Source organism: Salvia splendens, chromosome 10 (assembly GCF_004379255.2).
Source record: "Salvia splendens isolate huo1 chromosome 10, SspV2, whole genome shotgun sequence".
In the NCBI taxonomy this organism is placed as follows: Eukaryota; Viridiplantae; Streptophyta; class Magnoliopsida; order Lamiales; family Lamiaceae; genus Salvia; species Salvia splendens.
This window is the reverse complement of record NC_056041.1, coordinates 15896041-15907967: the sequence shown is the minus strand read 5'-3', so window position 1 is coordinate 15907967 and position 11927 is coordinate 15896041. Positions and strand designations below refer to the sequence as shown.

The 11927-nt window shown below is 37.6% G+C and overlaps 1 protein-coding gene across 1 annotated transcript; it reads left to right on the top strand.

Moving 5' to 3' along the window:
* Nucleotides 1-7406: 7406 nt before the first annotated feature.
* Nucleotides 7407-9711, top strand: LOC121750842 (H/ACA ribonucleoprotein complex subunit 4-like). Its single transcript, XM_042145460.1, has 2 exons — nucleotides 7407-8161; nucleotides 8510-9711. The coding sequence occupies exons 1-2, from the start codon at nucleotides 7448-7450 to the stop codon at nucleotides 9443-9445; spliced, it is 1650 nt and encodes a 549-aa protein (XP_042001394.1). The 5' UTR covers nucleotides 7407-7447; the 3' UTR covers nucleotides 9446-9711.
* The last annotated feature ends 2216 nt before the right edge of the window (nucleotides 9712-11927 follow it).

Genomic DNA, 11927 nt, shown 5'->3' with positions numbered 1-11927 from the left:
ATTCAATCTTTTAACTAAGAGAATACCTATAACCCTCCATCTCATATTCGTCTCTTAACCATCTCATCCCTTAACTATTAATTCAATTTCATTTTTTATTTTTATTTCCAACAAATTCAATTAATAAAAACACACTTCATTAAATAAAATAAAATTACAACTTAAAATTCTAAAAAATATATATAATTAAATTCGTGGCAAAATAAATAAAAAAAAGACATAATTTAAAATACAAATTTATAAAAATTATAAAAACTACTCCGCTGGCGGGCTTGATATTGGGTGAGCGTCATCCGGGAAGTGTCCGCCATCGTGGCGGTGAAGTACATGGACATTAGGGAGAAGGGCGGCCCTTGGGAACTCGCCTGGCTTGATTTGTCTCGGCCCCTCCTCCCTCTAGCCGCCTTGGTCCCTTGCGGCCGACGGCGCCCACGGGAGGACCCCCTGCATCGTCTGTCGTGCCTTCAACCTCTTGCGAGGCAACCTCTTGTGCGGCGCTGCCTGAACCGCCCCCGCTAGACGAGTATTGGCCACCCGTCGTGTGCTTCGTGCGTTTCGAGGTCGAGCCCGTGCTGGACTGAACATCGTCGGGCCCACCTTTCGACGTCTTTGACTGCCTCCCAAACATCGACATGTTTGAATTCTTTGTCGTTATCGTCGAAATAGACTCGCAAAGCCGATCTCAGAATGTCGGCTCCAGTGGCTCCGCTTTGGTAATGAGCCGCTTCATTCTTGTAGATGCCGCATAATTTTTTGACCTCTCTGTCGACTCGGTCAAAATGACTTCGGAGCATCTTCAATGTGCGGCGGCGGGACCCCTGCGGCTTAATCTCGTTGTAGGCCTCGGTGACCTTTTCCCAAAAGCACTTCCGGGATTGTTGATTCCCGACGATGGGATGGTACGAGACGCTGATCCAGGCGTTGTACAGAGCCATCGTGTCCTTGCGGTTGTACGGATGACGGTCTACATCCTCCTCCTCCTCGGCCGCCTCCTCCTCTTCCTCCTCGGCCTCCTCCTCCTCTTCCTCCACGGCGTCGAATGCCCTGGAGCTTCCACCGCTTCGTCCTCCTTCCGGATTGGGTTCATCCGGATAATCCTCCATAATTTGGGATAATCCCTGCGAATACCTCGGGGCGAAGGAACGAGCTTATGCATCCACATCAAAATGAGGTGGTTGGTACCCCGCCGGCGTCGACGAGCCTTGGGTGCCCGGCGTCGACGAACCGGAACCGGAACCACCCAAGACATTGTACATGCCTCCCCAGTTGCCAAACGCGTTGATGTCAAACCCGCCGGAGCTGCCAGAGTTTCCGTCGCCGGACATTTTGTGATGAAAATTGGAGAGGTTAGATGAAAATTGGAGAGGAAATGGAGATGATTTGGGAAGAATATATGTGTGTTTGTGTGTATAATGAGGATGAAATAGGAGTATTTATAGAGTAAAAAAAGGAAAAAAATAAAAAAAAATGATCGAAAACGGCAAAATTACCGTTTGAATTTTTAATTTTTTTTTATTAAATTTGAATTTTTTTTAAAAAAAACATGATTTATTGCGTCAGCGTGACGAAGCCCACTCGCTGGCCGGCTAGTGTAAATCAAATAATATTAATTCTACTCAAAGATTTCTCCTAATTTATATATGAAAATTTTATTTGGTAGACCACTTCTTTCAACAGGAGATGTATGCTTGGAGCAAAGGATAACTCTGTTACATTCAGAATTAATGGTGAGCAACTGACCATCAATGTTGAGAAGGCGATGAAACATCCTACTGATGCAAAGGCACGTTTTCGAGTTGATGTCTTAGACAGATGCATCTTTGATAAGTCGTGCTACTCTGCTAGAATTGAAGGAAGTGTGTTTGAAAAGGGAAGTCTAGAAAGAGACTTTGGCTCCACATTCAAGATGAGTATCGCTGACATGGATGGAGAACAAGTCGATCAATCGAGCTCAGAGAAACAAGTTGTGATTGACACATGTGTTGCAGATTTGAGTCCATCAATTGAAGTGCCTCCCAAGCTTGAGTTGAAACCACTCCCTAACAATGTCAAGTATGCATTCTTGGAGAAAGATGAGACCTTACTAGTTGTAGTTTCTGCAGAACTTAGTGTTGATGAAGAGGAAAAATTGATAGAACTATTGAAGAAGCATAAACGAGCTCTAGGATGGTCTATAGCCGACATTAAAGGGATAAGCCCAGCAATATGCATGCACAAAATTCTGTTAGAAGAAGGAGCTAAACCAGTTAGAGATAGGCAAAGGAGGCTGAACCCACTCATGCAAGAAGTGGTTGGGAAAGAAGTTTAAAAGCTATTGGATTTTGGGATGATTTATCCCATATCCGACAGCGAGTGGGTAAGCCCGGTGCAATGTGTACCAAAGAAATGGGGAATAACCACAGTTAATGAGAAGAATGAAGTCATGGCAACAAGATTAGTTAATTCATTGAGAGTGTGCATGGATTATAGGAGATTGAATAAGGAAACAAGAAAAGATCACTTCCCTTTGCCATTCATGGACCAGTTGCTTGACAGAATTGCGGGATATTCTCATTATTATTTTTTGGATGGATACTCAGGGTACAATCAGATCACGATTGCCCCAGAAGATCAAGAAAAGACGACATTCACTTGCCCAATTGGTACTTATGCTTACCGTCGCATGTCATTTGGCTTATGCAATGCACCGGCAACATTTCAGCGGTGTATGATGGCGATATTCAGTGACACGAATGAAGATATCATGAAAATATTCATGGACGACTTCTCCGTCTTTGGGTCATCATTCGACCAATGTTTAGACAATTTGAGACGAGCTCTGCAAAGATGCGAAGAATCTAATCTCGTTCTCAATTGGGAAAAATGTCAATTCATGGTAAGAGAGGGCATAGTGTTAGGACACAAAGTGTCTGAGTTGGGGTTGGAGATGGATAAGACCAAATAGATTTAAAATAGAGAATAGCCGAATGAACTTCTTTTGAAGATTTAGCAACGATGGTTTGAGACACTAGACTCATTGCTTGGACTTGGATTGCTTGTTGGATAACTAGATCTTAGGGAGCTGGTTTGTGTTCATACTTTCATTCTAACTCATGTTCAAAGGAGAATGTGGAGTTAACTTAGGTAATCTCTTGACTTGTGAGAGTTTTTATGCTATGAATTTGGGGATTTAATGAGTCTCGTCATGATTTGAAAACCTTTGTGCTTGATTGCTTATCTTGCTCGAGGACGAGCAAAACTTAAGTTTGGGGATATTTGATGTAAATCAAATAATATTAATTCTACTCAAAGATTTCTCCTAATTTATATATAAAATCATCTATCAATTAATTATTGAAGTTTAATTATTATATATTAATTGATATATTTTCATGTATAGTGATTTACGGGTGTGTGGATAGCAAATTTTGGATGAACAAAACTCCTCCTGCATGGGCAACAACAAGCATACATCAATTTATGATCTAAATGAATTTGTTATGTAGTTGGATGTGCATCGAATGTGTTGCAATTCTGTGAGAATGTAGTTAGGCACAGAGATTTATTGAGATGATGCCTTACATATGTATGTGTATATCCAATGCATCACGTGGAGCTTGGCAAATTATATAAGTGGGCCCATAAATTATTTGCAAAATGAAAGAAGCCCAGTATTGTGTGACCTATTTGGAGGAAAGGGAATAAATACGTCATATAAAAAAGAGAAGAAAAGGCAGCAGTGGGGGACACCACTTTTTTAAAGCATACGACAGAGAGAGAAACAGAGCATTGAGCAGTTGAGGAGAGGGGCGGTTCGGACGAATTCAGAGAGAGAAACGTAGAGAGGAGAGAAAGGAAAATTCCAGCCATTATCTATTCCAAATCTACTCCATAGTTTCTTGAGTTTTATCTCCATTTATCATTAGTCTTGGTTTAAATATGTTAGGCTAAGAATCTTGTGTTACTCCAAACACGTAGTATGACATTGATTTCGTAATTTATTCTATGTTCGTTTTTATCTCATGTTCGTTATTACTACTTATTTAATTGAATGAATTTATTACTTTAGGTGCACCTTTATTGATAATTCTATAGTCTTGATTTAATGCATCTTTAGCTTGAATTGGGATGGATTGTGGTGGTAATGAATTATCAATTGGAATTGTTTAAATGACAACTTGATAATGGATTTTGATCTTAATTGCAATTGTACTTTGAATCTCGCGCTTCCGTAGGGTTCTTAGGATTATTGAATTTGGTTTAAAGAGTAAGTGTTTAGCTATTCTTTGACTAGTTGATGCTTAGCATGTTTAGTGCTTGCAGGGTGAATACTTTTAAATTGTCCCGAACCTATGAGATAGAACTGAATGCATAGGATTAATCCGTTTCTTGTTTACAAGTGTTTGGAGTAACAATTGTCTCACTTGTGTTAATTTGAATTCAACTTTTTTTTTTCATTATTTTCAAAAAATAAACTTCAAACAAAAACCTTCATCTTTACTGTTATTTTTATTTATTTGGAGTTAAACGAACTTACTTTCCCTGTGGATCGACACCTTAAATTACTACATACGAAGCTGTACTCTTGCAGTGAAGTGGTAATATTAGGGATAATTTTGTGAACTTGTTTGCCTATCTATTCTGATTTAAAAAGACCTAAAATTACACATCAGTCACGCCTAGCGCCAGCCGTCTCGGTGGGACGGGCGTCTCAGCGAGACCGGGACGAGACGAGACTATGCAACGCGTCTCGCAGCCGTCTCGTCTCGGAGTGACGAGATACGAAACACCCGCGCGACGCGTTGCGGGTGCTCTAAGTACTATATTCGGCGATGGTGTTGTACGTTATTATCTGCTGTGTTTTTGAATCGCCAGTTTTGCATCAGTCTCTTTTTTCCTACAAATTCTCACATTTTGCGTAGAAGATGCTCTTTAGTAGTATTTGAGTCCTTGTTAGGTAATCTATTTATAAATATATAAAATGGAAGATCTATAGAAACTTACATGAATGCTATTCCTATCATTATTGTGCACTATATAGAAACAACTCCTCCAAAACGTATATGACTTTTGGTCCAATTTAAAACATTTCATATAACATTGGGAGGAGACCATGGTGAGAAAACATTTCAATTTTCCTCAATGTGATTTTTTTAATTGTTTATTTAAGTTCTCATACCCACTAAAAATTCTTGAAATCATCAAATACGTTAACCATATGTGATAAAATAAATTCCCCATAAACAACTCTCAATATTAAAAAATCGTTCTTTTTTTAATTCTCATCATTAATAAATAGGGGAAGTGAAAAGGTTTTGAAATAAGATTTCGATGCTTTTATTTGCGATATAAATATAAGTCAGGAGTCATGTCATTGGACAGTCCATAAACATACATATGCATTGAATTTATTTTTCAAATATGTTAAACTTATATTTTTATATTTTACTTAAATATTGTCATCTATTAATACTCTAGTCGGTTCCCATTAAATGTCTCATATTTGGCTGATGCAGGTTTTAAGATATTGTTGTTTGTGAAGAAAAGTGAGTAGAAAGATATTGTTGTTTGTTAAGAAAAGTGAGTAGAAAAAGTTAGTGGTATATGAAATATACTATAAGTATAATTAATAATAATATGGATGTAATCAAATGCAAATTCTAAATATTGTACAAACTTCAAACTTCATCAACACATTGTTAAATTTCAGGATTTGATGTCAACACATGGTCAACAAGTGGTAACACATTGCATTGACATCAAATCCTGAAATTTAGCAATACGTTGACATAGATTTTGCATATTATTACTATCATATATACATATATAAAGTTCCATCTATTTCAAGTTTATGTATACATGAGATAGAGGTTTTTATGCATTATTATTGATGTAAATAATAGAAGTATATACTACATAGTTTAACAATTCACACATTTATACACCCTCCGTCCATGATTAGATATCCCTATTTGACTGGTATGAATTTTAAGAAATAGTTTGACTTTATATAGTAAGTGGGTAGAAAAGTTAGTGGAATGTGGACATATTTTTATATATTGGTTTTATAATAAAATGTGAGTGGAATGAGTTAGTGAAATGTAGGGTCCACTAACCAAATATAGTAAAAGTAAAATGAGATATTCATTGACGGACGGATGTAAAAAGAGAAATGTGATATTTAATGAGGGACGGAGGGAGTACAGTTTAATGTATAAGTAATTATATTTTTAGGCATTTTAGCTACAAATATTGATATTTGCATTATGTACTCAAACTACATCCACATATAAGTTACTATTGTTAAGAACAGAAAATGGTGCTGTGGAGAAAAACTTGGTACACTACATTATAAATGAAACCCCAATTTTTGTACTTTAGAGACGGGGGAGGGAGGATTGGTTCGTGGCTCTGATGGAGGCCTTCTGCGGGCCTTCTGTGCTCCGATTGCTGCATCATCGAGCTTTGAGGCGGAGCTTTTGGCTCTGATTCGGGGTTTGGCGATGGCTATGGAGCTTTCTACTCACATTTGGATTGAGCTAAACTCAGCGGCTCTGGTTAGCATGATGTCATCTGGACATCTTGGCGCCGCAGATTTTACACATCATATGGCTTTGATCCGGAGCGTGACATCTCAGGGGCACGTTCGCTTCTCACACATCTACAGAGAAGGGAACCGGGCTGCCGACTTTCTGGCAGGTAGGGGGTCCAGACCCCTGCCCTTACATACTTTGATCCAATCTCTGCGCCTCGGTATCTGAAGGCGCTCGTTAGGAAGGACCAATTGGGATATCCTAACTTCCGCTTCCAACGTAGAGATGTGGATTAAGCGTGCGCTCATGATGTTTTTTTTAGCATTTCTTGCCGTCTTGATAGCATGGAGGATCCCGGCTTATGGAACCTCTGGTTTACATTTTCATGTTCTCAGTTTCGATCTTAGTCACTTTTGGGTTAAGATTATGTTGTTGGAACATTATATTTTGATCTCATTTACGGGTTGGGGGTCTGACTTAACCCCAATGACACTAAAAAAAATGATTTGTTCCTCGTAATTGTTTTTTCTTATATTTCAAATTCAGTAATTTGTAGCATTTTTTATTTATATTCTAAATTTTGAAACCAATTACGTTCTTATTTTCATGGCAAATTGTTTGAAAATATGATTTCAACATAATGTAAACTATACAGTGGTCCAATATATTTTTATACTAGAATAAATTCTAATAATATGTATCCAACTTATTGTTCTTATCAATTCATAAACCATAAACTATGATATCTTTTTAATTTATTTACTTTTAAAATATTAAAAACCTCATGTAAACAGAGGCCCAAAATTTAAAGCCTTTTTAGACTCATAGATTTCAATATTCATTAGCCCATTACACAAAAACCCTAAACCCTATCGTTTTCTATAAAACCCCCAAAATTCTCTGGGCAAAACCCCTAATTCAATCACTCCACCGCCATGACAGAAACTCAGCTCCACTCTTCCGAGAAACCGAAAAAGAAGAAAAATGCTGACGAAAATGACAGCCAAATCGAAACAACCGATTTTCTGATCAAGCCGCAGAGCTTCACCCCGGCTGTCGACACCTCTGAATGGCCGATTCTCCTCAAAAACTACGACAAGCTCAACGTCCGCACCGGCCACTACACGCCGCTCCCGTGCGGCTACTCGCCGCTGAAGCGTCCGTTGGTGGAGTACATCAAGTACGGGATCATGAACCTCGACAAGCCGTCGAATCCGTCGTCGCACGAGGTCGTGGCGTGGATCAAGCGCATCTTACGGGTCGAAAAAACCGGTCATTCCGGCACACTCGACCCGAAAGTCACCGGTAACCTAATTGTCTGCATAGATCGCGCCACTCGGCTGGTTAAATCGCAGCAGGGCGCCGGGAAGGAATACGTCTGCGTCGCTCGCCTCCACTCGAAGGTTCCAGAAGTTTCTAAGGTCGCTCGGGCGCTCGAGACGCTGACCGGTGCTGTTTTTCAGCGGCCACCGCTGATCTCTGCTGTGAAAAGGCAGCTTCGAATCCGAACCATCTACGAGAGCAAACTGCTTGAGTACGATGCTGACCGGCATTTGGTGGTTTTCTGGATTTCCTGTGAGGCTGGGACGTATGTGAGGACAATGTGCGTGCATTTGGGGCTATTGCTGGGTGTGGGATCGCATATGCAGGTAGTGTTATAAACAATTCTATATTTGTGAGTTGTTAAATCTAATTGATATTCTCAGTTATCTGTATTCAATTTGATTCTTCACGAATGTGAATTGATTGCTGCAGTTTTATCAGGAGTATATATGAATAAACAAATAAAAATGTGTTTATGAGTTTGAAAATGAAATATTTGAAATAGTGATGTATACGTAGAAGCATTGTAGGATAGTAATCCGATTCGTATTTGAATCGAATTATCGGTGTCTGATTATAATATTTAGGAATAATGAGTATATATGTGCATTATAATAATTGAATCTTGAATATCATAAGTTTGCATTTTGATTTAAATATAAACATATGTGCAGGAGCTTCGTAGGGTGAGGTCGGGGATAATGGGGGAGAAGGACAATATGGTAACTATGCATGATGTGATGGATGCACAGTGGATGTATGATAATTTCAGAGATGAGAGCTACCTGAGGAGGGTGATTATGCCGTTGGAGAAGATTTTGACCAGCTACAAGAGGCTTGTGGTGAAGGATTCAGCTGTGAATGCGATTTGTTATGGGGCAAAGCTTATGATTCCAGGGTTGTTGCGGTTTGAAAATGATGTTGAGGTTGGAGAGGAGGTGGTGTTGATGACTACAAAAGGGGAGGCGATTGCGTTGGGGATTGCAGAGATGACGACTGCTGTGATGGCTACATGTGATCATGGGACGGTGGCGAAAATCAAGAGGGTGGTGATGGATAGGGATACTTATCCTAGGAAATGGGGTTTGGGGCCGAAGGCTTCGATGAAGAAGAAGCTGATTGCTGAGGGGAAGCTGGATAAGCATGGTAAAGTGATTGGGGATGCTGCACCTAGTGAGTGGTCTAGGAATGTCACTCTGCCTGCTGGGGGTGATTCAGTGGTTGCTGGTGAGGCGGCTACACTTGCTAAAGCAGAGGAGGGTGCTGTGCTGGATGAGAAGAAGAGTAAGAGGAAGGTGGATGCTGTTGGTGGCAGTCCGGTAGTTGACGGTACTGTTAAGAAGAAGAAGAAGGTTGAAGCAGAGGATGATGCAAATGTGGAGGTGGAGACTAAAGAAAAGAAGAAGAAAAAGAAGAAAGGGGGTGGTGAGGTAGAGGCAGAAGCTCCGGCCTCAGGTGAGGAGAAGTCAGAGAAGAAGAAAAAGAAGAAAAAAGATAAGAGCGATGAAAATGGGGGATCTGTTGCAGCTGCTGTGGATGACGATGATAGTAAAAGTGAGAAGAAGAAAAAGAAGAAAAAGAAGCACAAAGATGGTGAAGAAAAAGAGTAAGGATAGCAGTTTGCCTTATTTGCTCTCCTCTAAATATCTAGAGTGTTTGGAGTTTGGATCAAATCTTTGTGCAACTTTTATGAGTACTATGTTTGGCAAAGGTGTTGTACTTTAATATCTGCTGTGTTTCTGAATCGCAAGTTTTGTACCAGTCTTTTTTCCTAAAAAATCTCACATTATGGGTAGAAGGTGCTCGTTTGTATTGGATTGCTTAGTGAATTAAAAGTGAAATGAAATAATACACTTAAGTTGAAATTGAGTTGAAACTGAGTTGAAACTTGGTACAATAATAATGGAGAAGAAATGTATTGCAATGGAATGTCTAGGAATACAAATGAATGATCACAACCAAAATAAATCCCTAACTATATAAATAATAGGAAAAGAAAACTCCACAACAAAGGAAACAAACAGCAATAAACGAATTCAAATTGAGTGCCTCAAAAGCGCGGCGGCTGAGAGGAGAACCGACGCGGCAACGGCGGCGCTGGAGACCGACAATGAGAATGCATCTCCGGTGTCTGGCGACGGCGCGGGAGCCTGAGCGGAAGCGGTAGCGGCGAAGGCAGAGAGCGCGACAGCGGCGTACGCTAGCATTGCTGCGGCCTTGTTGAAGCTAATTTGCGCCATAGGTATAACTAAGAAGAATTTGAATTAGAGAAAGGAATGGGGATTATAGAGATTTTATAGAGGGAGATGATGATAGAGTGACAGTTGTTGACAGAGAATAATACGCGGAAATGATTGACGGCGACGGACACGTTGTGGTTTGGCGGTAATTCCATGTGCGGCGCGTTTTTTTTCTTCTTTTTAGGCTGTCTACCTATCTGTTTTTCTTTGAAATGCTTGTTTGAAATATTTGCTTATTTTATTTGGAAAATATATTAATCACATAATGAATGCGATCACTAAAATTTGAAATCTTATTCTTCCTTTTCGTCTCAGATAAATGAGTTAGATTCATTTTTAGAATGCTCTACTATAAGTGAGTATTACGCTTTTTAGCAAAAAAATCTCATTTATTACTCTATTCTCTAACTATTTTATTCTCTTTTTATTTTTCTTTCTCTTATACTTTACTCTCTCTATTTTAATTATTTAAATATTTATTCTTTAAATCACGTGCAAAAAAAAGTGTTTCGCTTATCTTGGGACGGCGGGAATGATAAGAGTACAAAAATAATTTACTACACACATTTAATATACTAAAAAGAGATTAAATATTAAATTCACATTGTTTAAAATAAGATATTTTGTATCAGAAATTATAAATAAATTCTAAATGTGACTATTGGTCTCTAAAATCACAAACTCTTACCTAATTTGATAATATTTTTTATGAATTTAAAATTTAGACACAAAAATCATTAACTTATTCTTAGTGATTTTTTCATGAATTGGGAAAACACTAATTCAATAAGAAATTGAATACAAAACATAAGTTCATAGTTTTTGCTACCAACTTTAAAGTTGATGAGAAACCTTAAATTTCGATAAAAGTTTGTAATATTATAAACATACTGAATTTAATGTAATTTAATTAACAATTTCTATTTGTATGGACTGATTTTGTAAAGTTAAGATAACTCTAAGATTAAATTGTGAAAATGAAAATGAAATTATTTTAATATTAGTTATATATCGTAGTTTGTAAATTAAATAAAATCAAGATAACAATATTAAATAATTCTTCCACATTTTCCATCGTATATAGTAACCGATCATACGGTGAAACCGTGAAAGAGAGAGAAATTATTACAGTTGATAACAAAAATCACATGTGAACGTGACAATTCATACACGCATGCATCTTACTAATATCATTCCAAATATTTTTTTCTTTCCTTTTCATATTTTATCAAATTTACATTAAATTACATACTATTATTTTCAAAATGTTTCTCAAAATACCGAGAAAATACTACTTCATCCGTTCCACAGTAATAGAGACATTTTATTTGAGCACTCATTTTTGAAAAATTGATAATAAATTATTAAAGTAGAGAAATAGTAAAGTAAGATAGAGAATATGGTAGATAATACTCTTCCCTACACTATTCTCTATCTTACTTTACTATTTCTCTACTTTAATCATTTATTATTATTTTTTAAAACGAGTACTCAAAATGAAGTACTTCTGTTACCGTGAAATGGAGAAAGTATAAATTTTGAATAATTGAGGATATACACAATAGTGATAACATATCTTGTTCTACATAACAAATCCAGAGCAAGACTCTGGGTTGCGGAGAACAAGGGACGTGCTCCCTATGTTTCCAATTTAAAGATTAATTTTTATTAATTTGAAATATTCATGATTTAAAGTTTTTTCTATAATTTTTGTATGTGGACTTTACGTTCTAGTATTAATTTTTTTCACTCATAATCCAACCTTAAACTTATACTAATACTCAAATTCATATTTTACAAACTTTTTTCATTAAAATTTATTTACAAAAAATCAAATAAAATTTTAAAATTA